At 34.2% G+C, this 14,936-nt stretch overlaps 1 protein-coding gene across 2 annotated transcripts in view; it reads right to left on the bottom strand.

The window, feature by feature from the left end:
• Positions 1-14,936, bottom strand: part of ADAM2 (ADAM metallopeptidase domain 2) — a 97,488-nt gene that overhangs the window by 9,243 nt on the left and 73,309 nt on the right. For both annotated transcript variants that reach the window (XM_029226496.1, XM_029226498.1), the window contains 2 exons: positions 8,535-8,640; positions 1,781-1,964 (listed from right to left, as the gene is read on the bottom strand). In XM_029226496.1, the coding sequence (XP_029082329.1) occupies positions 1,781-1,964; positions 8,535-8,640 (290 nt within the window). The remainder of the gene's footprint in view (positions 1-1,780; positions 1,965-8,534; positions 8,641-14,936) is intronic.

Raw genomic sequence — 14,936 nt, 5'->3', positions numbered from 1 at the left:
CCCTCACAACATTTACAAAAATAAACTCAAAATGGTTTAAAGACCTAAATGTAAGGCCTGTAACCATAAGACTCTTAGAAGAGAACATAGGTGGGATACATTTTGACATAAATTGTAGCAATATTTTCTTGGATCAGTCTCCTAAGACAAAAGAAGTAAAATCAAAACTAAACAAATGGGATCTAATTAAACTTAAAAGCTTTTGCACAGCAAACTATCAACAAAACAAAAAGAAACCTATGGAATCGGAGAAAATATTTGCTAATTATGCAACTAACAAGATGTTAATATCCAAAATATATAGACAGCTCATTCAACACAATGTCAAAACAAAAACAAAACAGTTAAACAATGGGCAGTAGACTGAATAGACTTATTTCCATAGAAGATATAAAGATGGCCCACGGGCTCATGAAAAGATGTTCAACATCGCTAATTATTAGAGAGATGCAAATCAAAAACACAATGAGGTATCACCTCACACCTCTTTGAATGGCTCTCATCAAAAAGTCTACAAATAACAAATATTGGGGACAATGTGGAGAAAAGGGAACCCTTGTACACTTTTGCTGGCAATGCAAATTGGTACAACCACTATGGAAAACACTATGGACGTTCCTTAAAAAAGTAAAAATAGAATTACCATACAACCCAGCAATCCCACTCCTGGGTATACATCTGGAAAAAAGAAAGACACTAATTCAAAAAGATACATGCTCCCCAATGTTCACAGCAGCACTATTTACAATAGCCAAGACTCAGAAGCAACTCAAGTGCCCATCAACAGACTGTTGCATTTAAAAATGTGATTTTATATATATATATATATGTATATATATATATTTATAAATTTATTTATAGAGTGGAATATTACTCAGCCATAAAAAAGAATGAAATACTGTTATTTGCAGTAATGTGGGTGGGCTTAAAGAAAATTATGCTTAGTGAAATAAGTCAAAGAGAAAGTCAAATACTATATGATATCACTTATATGTGGAAACTTAAAAAGAATGCAAAGGAATATATATATGCAAAACTGAAACAGATATAGAAAACAAACCTATGGTTGCCAAAGGGGAGATCAAAGTGGGGAGGGACAAATTAGGGGTATGGGATTAACAGATGCAAAGTGGTATATATAAAATAGATAGGCAACAAAGATATACTGTATAGCACAGGGAATTATACCCATTATCTTGTAATAACCTATAATGGAATATAATCTGCAAAAATACTGAATCACTATGCTGTACACCTGAAACTAACACAATATTGTAAATCAATTATACTTCAATTAATAAAATGAGTTGATGGAAGGTTCATGAAAGTGGAGAGTAGTTAAATCTCAGATTTATGTGCCTTTGATTGATTTTTCCTTTACTCTGTGAATCCTTTATTATTTTCATCACTAAAATGGGCATATGTTACTTTAACTGCTATTTTAAGTAAGTATATCAAAATATAATTCATGACATTAAAAATACTCCCTGTGTAACATGAGATAATTAATAAAACAGTTAATGAACTGTATGATTCTCAGTTCAGTTAATACATATGACTTCCATGAAAAAAGTACTAAATAGCCAATGAAATATTCCTAGTGATAATATCTATGCATGAATGCAGGTTATATTTTTTCTTTTAAAAATTTTCTCATTTTCAAAACTTTCTACTTTCTTATTTTTTGAAATTAAATGTACACTTAAATTATGAGAAAAATACCAAATATGCATTTAAAATTTGAAATTAGGAAATTAGTTGCTAATAAAAGACTACATACCTTATTTAGACCACAAACAGTTCCATCTTTTACCCACATGTTTCTGCTGTCTTTATCATCATATGCATATTCCAGTCCAACGCAGATGTGTCCATCTATGTTGCTATACAAAACAGTGGCATTTGGAATATTAATTATAATTCCTTTGTCATATGTACACAGTAATTTTCCACATCGCACATCCCTATAATTTACCAACAAATAAAAATCATTAGTTTTCAATACAGAGAAATATTAGAATATCATTTCTAAAGCAAACAGATTTAAATAAAGCATTAAGGGCTGCTAAAAGATGTATGCAATTAATTGTGCAACACCAAAAAATATGAGGGCCTTTCCTGCATTGTTAATAGTAACAACATCTTAGTAATTATGAACTACTTTCTATTTAGCCTTATCATTTTTTTGGTAACAATTCTTTATTCCTTTTTTGATTCTTAAACATGATTCCAAGCTTATTCTATTATAAAAAATTCCTAAAATTTAAAAAATTACTGGTATGATTGGATTTCCTTTTCTGTTTTTCAAACATAATATGTACTCTCCACATCATGGGTCCCAAACTGACAAGACACTGAGGCATACACTCAAGAAGCAGTACATGCAGTAAATATTAACACTGAACCACTAAGATACATCACAATGATAGTGCATAAATCACAGACAAAATCATGAAAGTAACCAGAAAATAAAAAAGCATTAACAACAAAAGAACAGTAATACAACTTAAGACTGACTTTCCAAGAGAAATAATGGAGATCAGATTATTGAATGACAGACTCAAAGGTGAGACAAAATATCTAGTGTCTTCGCATTTTGTAGGTAGAGAAAATATCTTTCAAAAGGAAATATGGCATTTTCAGACAATAATTAATAAAATTTATCAATAGACGCCCCAGACTCAAGAAAATGTAAACTGAGTTCTTCCCATTGAAGGAAATTTATCTTAGATGTAACTTGTAGAAGTACAAAACACATACAGCTTTATCAGATTGAGGAAGTTTCTTTCTATTCCTAGTTAGATGAGAGTGTTTATCAATGAGTCAGTTCTAGGATTTGTGATACATCAGGCACAAAATAAATTGTGTAGTTAAATCTTAACGAGGGGGGTAGGAGAGAGAGAAGATATAGGTAAATTATCTCCCCCCAAATAAGTATAAAATTGTGCAAATTTGTCACAACAAACATTTCAGGGCTATGGAAACTGATCAAAAGCAAACAACAAATTGAGAAGCATTTATGTAAAGTTGCCATTAAATCAGTAATAATAGTGAAAGGCTGTGGTCCTCTTGCCTGGGTCTGCTCCCATACACTCTTTCAGCTGTCGTTTTACTAGGGCAAGGCTGGCCATTAAAACCAATAAATTCAGTGCCAGAGGGATCATCTTTGATTTGGTGCAGAGAGCAAAAAGTCTCACCCAGCAGCATTTTGAGTAAAAGTAGCAAATGTAGTAGGGAATGAATGTAAAACCAGCAGCACTGTTATCCCAAGACTGAGGTCACAGTTAGGATTCGGGATGGAGTAGCTAGAAATTGGAGCCATGATTCTGGAGAGAGTGGTTCCATAAAGGCTGGCTGTCAGCTATCCTTACATCACATCCTTAGCGGCTGTGAGGCTCCATTTATGTGCAGGGAGACTTCACAAGTCTCTATTTGTTATAAAGCAGAAACTAACACACCATTGTAAAGCAATTATACTCCAATAAAGGTGTTAAAAGATAATAATAATAAAATAAAATAAAGGGGGGAAACACAGAAGCTTCTCAAAGGACACAGAGAAAGCATTTCATAAAACCCAGCACTGAACCATGATGAACTGTCTCATCCAGCTAGGAACAGACAGAAACTTCCTCAAATTGATAGAGCTGTATGTGTAACCTACTAGTAGTATCATGGATAAAGTAGAAAGATTGAATGCTATCACCCTACAATCAGGAACAAAACAAACATTTCTGCTTTTATCACTTTTATGCAATGAGGCAAAGATTTCTTAGGTATTGTACCAAAAGCAAGATCTGTAAAAAAATGAAGGGATAAGTTGGTCTTCATCAAAATTAAAATCTTTTGATCTTCAAAAAGTTGTCACTAAGAAAAGACAGACTTAGATAAAATATCTGCAATTCATATATCTGATAAAGATTCTATTCTGATACGTAAAAGAATTTTCACAATTCAATAACGACAACAAAACCCAATTTAAACGTGGGCTACAGATCTACCAAGACATTTTACCAAAGAAGATATACAAATGCCTTATAATCACATGAAAGGGTGGTAATTTCATAAATCAGTAGGTAAATGCAAATTAGAGCCAGAGTAAGATACCTCTTTAGAATGACACACAAATAAACAAGGAAACAAAAAGTCATGACAATATCAAATGTTGGTGATGTAGAGAAGGATGTAGAGAAGATAGAACTCTGATACATATTTGCTGGAAATGTAAAATGGTACAGTAACTCTGGAAAATATTTGGGAAGCTTCTTAAAATGTTGAACATATACCTGCCATGTGACCCAGCAATTCTACTTCTAAGTGTGCGTCCAAGTGAAATTTTAAAATATGTCTACATAAAGACTTGCACCTTCACACTTGTTATATCCCAGGAGAAACAAATACATGGCTTTACAAAGCAAACAAACAAAATACTGCACAAGAACAGCACAAACAAAATATTTTGTACTGCACAAACAAAATACTTCACAGCAGCATTGTTCTTGATTTTTTTTATTGAAGTATAGTTGATATACAATGTTGTGTTAATTACTGCTGTACAGCAAAGTGGTTCAGTTATACGTATATATATTCAATATTCTTTTCTATTATGGTTTATCACAGGATACTGAATATAGTTCTCTGTGCTATACAGTAGGACCTTGTTGTTTATCCATTCTCTATATAACAGCAGCATTGTTCTTAATGGTCTTAAACTAGAAACATTCTAAATGCCCATTAAGCGGTACATAATTTTAAAATGTTTATATTCACACCATATAATATTACCCAGTAATAAGAAGCTACATACTACTGATATAGGCTACAAAATGGATGAATCTCAAAAACATAAGTAAAAGAAACCGGACAAAAAGATTACATATTAGAGGGCTTCCCTGGAGGCGCAGTGGTTGAGAGTCCGCCTGCCGATGCAGGGGACACGGGTTTGTGCCCCGGTCCGGGAAGGTCCCACATGCCACGGAGCAGCTGTGTCCGTGAGCCATGGCCGCTGAGCCTGCGCGTCCAGACCCTGTGCTCCACAACGGGAGAGGCCACAACAGTGAGAGGCCCGCGTTCCGCAAAAAAAAAACAAAAAGAAAAACAACAAAGAACAAAAACCAAAAAGGCAACCTACTGAATGGGAAGAAGGTATTTGCAAAGGGGTTAATATCCAAAATATATAAAGAACTTATACAACTCAATAAAAAAACAGCCTCCCAAAATCAATTAAAATATCAGCATAGGACCTGAATAGACATTTTCCCAAAGGCATACAGATGGCCAACGGGTACATGAAAAGACATTAAACATCACTAATCATGAGGGAAATGCAAATCAAAACCGCAATGAGATATCATCTCACACCTGTCAGAATGGCTATTATCAAAGAGACCAAAAAAAAAAACAAGCATTGGTCAGATGTGGGGAAACTGTAGTAAACTGTCGGTATGAATGTAAATTGGTAAAGCCAAATGGAAAACAGTATGGACTTTCCTAAAAAAAAAAAAAATTAAAGTAGAACTACCATAAAATCCAACAATTCCACTCCTAGATATTTATCTGAAAAAAATGAAAACACTACTTCAAAGAGATATATGTACCCCAATGTTCATAGCAGTATTATTTAAAATAGCTAAGATATGGAAGCAACCTAAGAACCCAGCATTGGATGAATGGATAAAGATGTGAGATATATTTATATGATTTGTATATTATATATGTACTAGAGTATCACTCAGCCACAAATAAAAATGAAATGTTGCCATTTGCGAGAACATGGATGGACCTGGATAGTATATTGCTTCATGCTTTGTGAAATAAATCAGACAGAGAAAAACAAATATTATATGTTTTTACTTATATGTGGAATCTAAAAATAAAACAAACAAACAAATATAACAAAACAGAAACAGACTCACAGATACAGACAACAAACTAGTGGTTACCAGAAGGGAGAGGTGTACAGAAAGCACAAAATGGGTGAAAGGGATTAAGAGGTACAAACTACCAATGGCAAAATAGATAAGCCAAAGGGATGTAACATACAGCATAGGGAATATAGTCAGTATTTTATAATAACTTTGTATGGTGTGTAATCTATAAAAAATGTTGGATCACTATGTTCTACCTCTGAAACTAATATAATGTTTGTAAGTACTTATACAGAAAGTCATAAATATATGCAAAGTTTCCATTATGTATTACTCATAGTAACCAATATAAAGTCAAAAAATTGCAATGCATGCCAAAAAAGTTAAAATGCGATATAGGTGCAAATAAAGCACTAGATATCAATATCCAAATGACCCAGATATTACAATTAGCAGAGAAGCACTTTATAGCAGCTAATATAAAAAGATCAATGATTTAAAAGAAAATATAATCCTAACAGCTAGAAAGCTTCCTTTAGTATATGCTTTAGCAGTTATGAAACAAACTTTTGTGCTTCTGGGCTTAAGCATATGAAAAAGCAACTTATGAATGTAAGATGTACTTTGTATATATTTGTGGTGTCTGGAAATAAAATTATCACTATAAGTTCACGTTTTAAAAACAGAGATATAATACGTGGATATAGAAATAAATGTGATACACGTATGTTCTAGCTTTTTTGTCTGAGAAGACTTAGAGATAATGGAAAACGGCAGAAATAAGCACACCTTGTTCTCAGATGTTTACTAAATACTCTTCTCTACTAAAACGAATCTGGGCTACTTAGAGAAACAGCTGAATCCAGAACAAGGGTAGGAAAAATATAACAGGGGCCTAGAACATCTTTTTTTGTGCTGGAAAAATGTGTAAGTTTTTAAAGTGTCATACAGACTTTTCAAAAAAAATATTGTGGCCAACTAAAAGAAACTCTCACTAGCCCAAATTGAGACAATTTGAAAAAGTAACTGTTAAAATAAATGATAGTAATATATTCTATACTATTGAGTCAAATAACAATTGCTGAGTCTGAACTGACATAAATAAATACACAAACATAAATAAATAAATAAAAAGAATACTTCTTTCTACAATACATTTCTAGCTTAAAGGTGGAGGCAATAATGGAGTCAGAAAATCATCAATGAACCTTAATACTAGTGGGTGAAAGTTCGAAGAAGAACAGAATATGTCCATGGTCTCAATATTAACTCTCCCCATATTAACACATTAAACACAAAGGAAAAGAGTAACTTTACAATAGAGACCTAAAGAAAATTAACGTTACCAAATAATTTAACTTAAAATATCCAACTTTGAGAGAAAATGGCATGTACCTTTTAAAAATTGCACTTGACTGTACAATACCACTTCAGTGGCAAGCTTGCCAAAATTTACGACATGAATCTAATGATGAAAAATATCAAACAAACCCAATTTGAGGAAAATATTACAAAATAATTGGCCTGTAGTTTTTTTTTTAAGAAAAAAAAACAGGAAAAGAAATGGAAACAAAAAGAATGTTCTAGATTAAAATTTAACAAACTCATGACTCTGGATTTGCTCCTGAACAAGACAAAAGACCTATAAATACTTTACTGAGATAATGAATGAAGTTTTATTGAGAACTGTGGTTGACAGCTACAATAGAGCCATTAAAAAAAAAAACCACCTTTGTTCTCAAGAAAACACAATGATTTATTTAAGGATAATGAAACATAGTAACCAATTTACATTCAAATGGTTTAGGAAAATCGTTTTGAAGGGAGGAAAGGAGAGGAGAGTTAGAAAAACAGAAGGATAAAGCAAATGGGCAAAATGTAAACCACTGAGTAAAGGCTATATGGGAAGTCTTTTTGCTATTCATGCAAACAAGAAATTATTTTTGCTATCAAACCAAGTTTGAAATAGTATCAAAGTAAAATATTACAGTAACAGTAGCATTCTAGTTCTAGTATATATAATAATCATAGTAGTTAACAATTAGCCCTAATTCTAGTTCTAGTATATATAATAATCATAGTAGTTAACAATTAACCCTCATATGTGTCAGTCCCATTCTAAGTGCTTTTCATAGAGTATCTAAATTCCACACTGGCACAAGCTCAATGATGTTAGTGAAATTGATATGCATATTTTACATATCAGAAAAGTGAGGCACATGTCCAAAGTCACACAAGTAGGTAAGTATTGGGATTAGTATTTGAAACCAAGATGTCTGCTTGTAGAGTATATGTTCTTAACCACATTGCTTTACTTCCTGGATAGTAAAAATTCATGCATTTTTATTAGATCACTATGAAGAATGATCATCCTTTGTAAAATTAAAGTGACAGCATGCAAAATAAAACTGATCAGTCGTTCTAACTAATGGGAAATTAATGTACCTATATGTAAATTAAATGCTCTGTGGGGTGGAACAAGGGATAGTTTGGATGTGTGAGAAAGATAAGTACAGATATTCTGTACTTGAGACATTTATAATTTGATTAAATATAGTCTTACTTCATGATCAAGTGACATTTCACTTACATGTAAAGTAAATTATATCATGGTATTTTCAAATATAAAGCAATAAATAAAGTTTCTCAGATAGATTTCCTAGAACATACTTAGGACTACACTGTGTGTACCCTGAAGCATTTGAGCCACAGTTCCCAGATGGATCAGTCTTAGAATTAAGTTGATCAAAACACTCTTGAGTACCAAAACCTGAACCTGAAAAATAAAAATTTGTGGTTAGTCATATTGAACTTACCTTAATTTAAAATAATTAATGAGTACACTTAAAATTCTGAGATTGTTTACAATATTGCACAAAATAAGAGCATAATACAAAATTGAAAATAAAACCTAGTTTTAAAATCACAAAAAAACTACTTCAATGAAATATTTAAATATCGAAAGCATCTTGTCTACTATCCAAACAGATACCTTAGGATTAACTACAGTGTGCAGTTTATCTTCTAATTTTTAGTAAGTCTAGAAATATATAAGTATATAAGAAACTTTTTTTAAACAAATAATTGACTTATTGGTCAATAGTGTTTTCATATAAATGTGTTTTCAAGACAAATCATTAAAATAATATCTTACTTTTTTATCCTAATTTCCCCAGACCAAAAATTCTTGGAGTCACAACTGATTTATTTTCATATTTACTATTCAATCCACACACATTATGTGTTTAATTCTCATAAGATTCAGTCTACTTAAAGAGCAGTTTATCATGACTCAATTAATTCTACTCTAATGGGAGGACTGAGCCAAAAACTTTTGATAGGGAGATTTAACTGTGAAGAAAAATGACACAGCATAAGAGGAGCCCCTGTGGACCCATCAGGATCTCAGCTGACAGTCTTAGAGGCAGTAGTAAACTGAAAATAAGCAGTTGATTTTCATCCCAGAGGTCACTTGGAAACATAGCTATGTGTGAGAAATCAAAATTATAAGCTTAGCTAGGGAAGCAGGCCATTGGACATAAATAAGGCCAAAGTTGGAGGATCTTTTACGACTATAGTGATAAAATTAGAGACTCGGGGGCCTCAACATATAGTATAGTCCCCTCTTAAGACATTTTCCTGCTTCTAAACATGTGAAGAGAAGGAGATTAAAATATAAGGAGGTGACTTCCAGAAAGCAGAGCATATTTTTCTGCAGTTTCTGCATTGTGATTACATACCTGCCAGGGGAAAGAGTCTCAGTAAATATACAATCTTTCAGTTGAAAGCCCTGGAGAGTTATGCCCTAGAAACAACAGTGAACTAGATATAGACTGAACCTAATCAAAACTCTAACTAAACGTTAACAATTATTGGTTTCTGATTTAATTAAAGTGATTAGTCTCTTACTTCATATACTTAACAGAAGAAAAAGATGGATGTATCTATATAAGATTGCAGTGTCTATATGAGAGAAGCATTTAGAATGAAGACACAGTTTCTGTAAGTCAAAAATGGAAGATGAAGACAGTGAAAAAAATTTTAACTAGGAATATGCCTTTATGTAAAATATTCAAGAAAAGATATAAAATAGAGACATCTACATGTAATTGAGTAGGAGAACCATGGTACATATATATACTAAAATTAATTACAAAGGATATAAATCTTCAAGAAGGCAATGTATCAAAAATAAATAAATTGAAATAATTATGGAGATATAATGTATATGTATATATATATAAATGTATATATATATATATATATAATATAAACATAAACTGAAAGTTAAAAATCTGTATAATAATACAGTATGTACACCACAGTTCCAAGGCACTCAGGAACACTAAGCAGAATTACGCGCACGCACTCCACACAAACACACATTCAAACAGATAATATGAGGACCGCTACAAACCAAAGACCAAAGAGTGTCTTCATGGCTCAAAGAGACACAACATGACAGATTTTTCGTCAGAAATATGAAAGCCATATGACAGCGGAGTAACCTCTTTAAAATGCTAACGGAAATAGAGGTTCCAATTCAAGATGGCAAAGTAGAAAGATCCCGAACTCACAACTTCCCACAAATACACCAAATCTACAGCTACATATGGAACAATTTCCGGTGAAGAAAACCTAAAAACTGGCGGAGTGACCACTTCACACTGAGCCAACAAGAGGAAAGCCACACTGAAGCAGGTAGGCAAGGCTGAGACACCACCTTGCTGGAAACCCATCCTGGCAATGGCGATCCACAGTTGGGAGGGAACTCAAAACGTGGAGCTCCTCCCTGAGGGGTGAAGTGTTTGGATCTCACATCAGGCACCACAACTTTTAAGACCTGCACCAGAAAGATGAGCCCCTAAAACATCCAGCTTTGATAACCAACAAGCACTCATGTCCACGCGACCCACAAGGCTATAGAGAACTGTGAAATGCTTCTGATGTGTGGTTTATGCTCAAGGGTCCTACAAGACTATAACTACAGGAGACAGAGTTCTTAACTGGCTACCACACCCAGGGCACAGCAAGAGGCAGCAGTCAGAGGAGCCCAGTCTTTCTGTGTAGGAGGCCTGTCAGCTTATCTCAGTAGCTGTGGCCTGAGGGGCAGGCTTCTAATGAAACCCATGTCTAAGGACCTGCCCTAACCCTTCACAGAGACTTTGGTGGGTGAGTGCTAATGTCATGTTCTCACCCTGCCACACTCCAGAGTGCCAGTATTTCCCAGAGGGGAGCCTTTGCATGCATCTTGTGCTCTGGTTTTTATGTGTGGTGCTTCCCAGGGACACCCCTAGATCACCTGGCTCTAGTGGCCAGGGGGGTTTGCACTCCTGGGTCCCCTGGGCTGCTAACAATTAGACGTTTTTAGCCCCAGGTCACAGCACAGACAGCAGGCTGAAATGCAGGATTAGTCTCGCTGTGAGAGAGACCTCTTTGCTTGTCCTGAAGCTCTGGCCTGAGGGGATGGCATCTGATTTGGGTATATAAAGATAAAATAAACAGGGTACAGGGGAAGATTCTGTTTCTCTGGTGGAATCCTGGCTGATACAATTGTTAAGACAGAGAGCTCAGTGCTGTATTAATTTGGGGATATTTTTATCTTTCCTCAGTGGCAGGGTAGCCAAAAGCCAGCAGCCTTACAGCTAATGAAGAGGTCTGACCTATTTTGAGCTTTGTTAAAATCACCAGAGCACAGTCTGAACATTTTCCAAACTTTCACTTACCTAGAAGATCTCTGTTCCCAGGGTGATTTTGTTATTTGGTTTGAGTTAGAGCTCGGCTCAGCGGGAAAAAGAGCCTTAGTAAACTCAGGGAATTACTGAAATAATAGCAAGGTGACAACAACATTACAGCAGTTGAGGCAAACAAGAGCCTGCTGGGAATTTAAAAGGAAACCTTAGAGAACTAGATGATCATAAAGGGATGTTGAAAAGCTTAACACATAACTGGGTCTAAAAAGATGTACACATGCCAAGAACAATCCTGAGGAAGAGAAGTCCCCAGTCACTTCTCTGGATTATATTTAGGTCCTGAACAAGCAAGAAGTGAAAGCTATGGCGGTTTTGCAAACTGCCTGAAGCTTGAAGCTATCCTTGGCATAGGGTAGAAAATAAAGAGTCAAGGCATTGAAGGGTATCTGATGGGTTATTGGCTTGGCACTAAATTGTACTAATTTGGAGTTTCCCTAGGAAGCCTGGCTTAAAAATAAAAACAAGAACTTGGGAGAAAAAAAAAACAAACTATCAGTGGAACTATCAGAACTCAGTGGATGCACACAGCACGGAATACAGAACCGGAAAAATTAGTCCAGGAAAGTCACTAAACAAATGAGCAGTATGACAAACAACAACAAACCTTAGAGAAATCTGAATCAAAATTGTTAAAATATATTGTCTAAAATTTCTAGTTTCTTTTTCAATTTACACTATATGCAAAAAAATGAAATTATGCTACATACCCAGAAAAAAAAAAGCCAACAGAAAATGTCCTCAGAGATCCCCAATTTTGAATCCAGTAGACAAAGACTTAAATTAGCTATTACAAATATGTTCAAGTTACAAATATGTTCAAGTCACTAGGGGAAACCATCTCTTAAAAACTAAATGGGAAATACTAATATAGACTTTTAAATAAAAAAGGGAACCAAATATAAATTCTGAAGTTGAAAACTGTATTAACTAAAATGAAAAACTTCACTACAGAAATTTAAAAATCAATAGATTTAATCTGGCAGGTTTTATTGACCTGAAGATAGGTCAATGGAGATTATCTAGTGCGAGGAAAGAAAGAAAATCAAATGATAAAAATAGTTTCATGGACCAGTGGGACAACATCAAGCGTATGAAATATTGGCATATAGGGATTCCAAAACTGAGGAAAAAACAGAAAAGGGCAGTGAAGTATTTTAAGAAATAATGACTGAAAGCTTTTCAAATTTAATGTATACCTATATCTATATTTTTACAAGAAGATTTCTTTAAAAACTCCACATGGAATAATCTTAAAGAGATCCACAGATCATGGTCAAATTGATTCCACTCTTCATTAAAGACAAGGAGGCCAGGTGACAGTAGGCTGATATCTATAGAGTTTTGAAAGGAAAAGACTAAGAATTCTATATTTGGCTAAACTCTCCTCAGAAAATTAAGGGAGAAATGATAGCATTCCAAGATAAACACAGTCAGGGGGAACTCATCTTTAGCAAACCTTTCCAGCAAGACCTACTAAAGTGCATCCTTAAGGCTGAAATCAAAGGACACTAGGAGGTAACCAGGATCTTCATGAAGTAACACAATGCTAATATAGTAAACTATCAAATAAAGTAAAAGAAAATATAATAGATAGTATAAACATATCTATTGTTTGGACTCTCTTCTATAGAATTTAAAAGATAATTGCATAAAAACAATTATTATAAAACATTTTCACTAGACTTACATAAAGATGTAAGATGTTTGACAGAAATAGAACAAGGGATGGGAAAACAGAGGTATAAAGATGCTTTTTGTTTACTTTTGATATGAAGTTAATATTAATTGAATGTTTTAAGATAGTAATTGTAACACCCAAGCAAACCACTCAGAAATAACTAAATATATATAGTAAAAGAAACCACAAAGAGTTTAAACTATTACACTAGAAAATATCTATTCAATACAAATGAAGAGGTTATTGAGGAACAGAGGGTAAAGTATAAGATATATTGAAAACACATAGCAAAATAGCAGATGGAAATATTACCTTACTTACATGAATAGATTAAACACTTCAATCAAAAAGAAGAGATTGACAGAATGTATTATAAGACATGATCCAACTATATGATGGTTGGAACAGTTAGGCAGATTGGGCAAGGCAGTGATCACCTAAGTCCAATCAGGCAATTATATGGGCCAAGGCTGATGTACAGTTTTATTCTGGATTCACCTCGTTATCTTGGGTGTGACCCTTGTACCCTACCAACTGAGAGCCTTGCAAACATTTATCTTCTCTTCACTGAAAGTTTGCCAGGGATAAATATATGCCCTTTAGTCTCAGCATAGCTTCCTGGCCTACCAACACAGGCAGTTCAAAATGTAGTAAAAGGGGGCTTCCCTGGTGGCGCAGTGGTTGAGAGTCCGCCTGCCAATACAGGGGACACAGGTTCGTGCCCCGGTCCGGGAAGATCCCACATGTCACGGGGCGGCTGGGCCCGTGAGCCATGGCCTCTGAGCCTGCGCATCCAGAGCCTGTGCTCCACAACGGGAGAGACCACAACAGTGAGAGGCCCACGTACAGAAAAAAAAAAAAAAAGAAAATGTAGCAAAAGGTTCTGGAGGAAGACTAAGATTTTTTTTGAAGGTAAAATTCCTCTACCATTTGGTCTTTGATCATCTTGTGACTACAAGAACATTCGTAATGCCTTGTAAATTTTTTTTTTAATCTATTAAATTGACCAAGTTTCTGAGCAGCTTTTAAGTTCCAAAGATGCAGACACCTCATGGAAAAATAGCCTATGGTTTTGACAGCCCCTCCCCTTCAATTCCAACTGCTAAAACTTTTCTAGTTTATCTTTCTTTTTTCTTGAAGATCTCTAGCTAAGCCAAGCTTGATCTTCAACTTTCAGAGTCTGCATATGTCCCTAGGAACATAAATGGCTGTCAGTTGTTCCCTAAGATAGGCAAAGTTTCTATCCTGCAGAGATTTAAATTAGTTGTCTTTGGTTTCACTGTACTCTAAAGCCTTTAAAAATATCATCAATGCAATACACCTTGATTTTTCTAGTCATTTTCTTGTAGTTGCATTGTCACTTCTTGCTACATCCTTTCCCTAAATTGAATATTTAACACAGGTTTTATATTTAATGTAATTGCTAAATATGTAAATATCAATACATATTACTATTTATTTTCATATCCTTTGTTCTTTTATTTACTCTGTTCTTGCCTTCTTTTGGGTTAATCAAATATGTTAATTGCTTTTGTTTTTCTCCCCTTTATTAGTTTTTAGTTTCTAATTATTATATTCTTCTTCTTCTATTTATCTTAGATTATAAAACAAATACTTGACTTACACCAATTCTTAATTTCT

Source organism: Monodon monoceros, unplaced genomic scaffold, assembly GCF_005190385.1.
Source record: "Monodon monoceros isolate NGI ecotype Baffin Bay Population unplaced genomic scaffold, NGI_Narwhal_1 Super_Scaffold_17, whole genome shotgun sequence".
In the NCBI taxonomy this organism is placed as follows: Eukaryota; Metazoa; Chordata; class Mammalia; order Artiodactyla; family Monodontidae; genus Monodon; species Monodon monoceros.
Note: the sequence above shows the minus strand (reverse complement) of the source record. Positions and strands in the feature narration are given on the sequence as shown.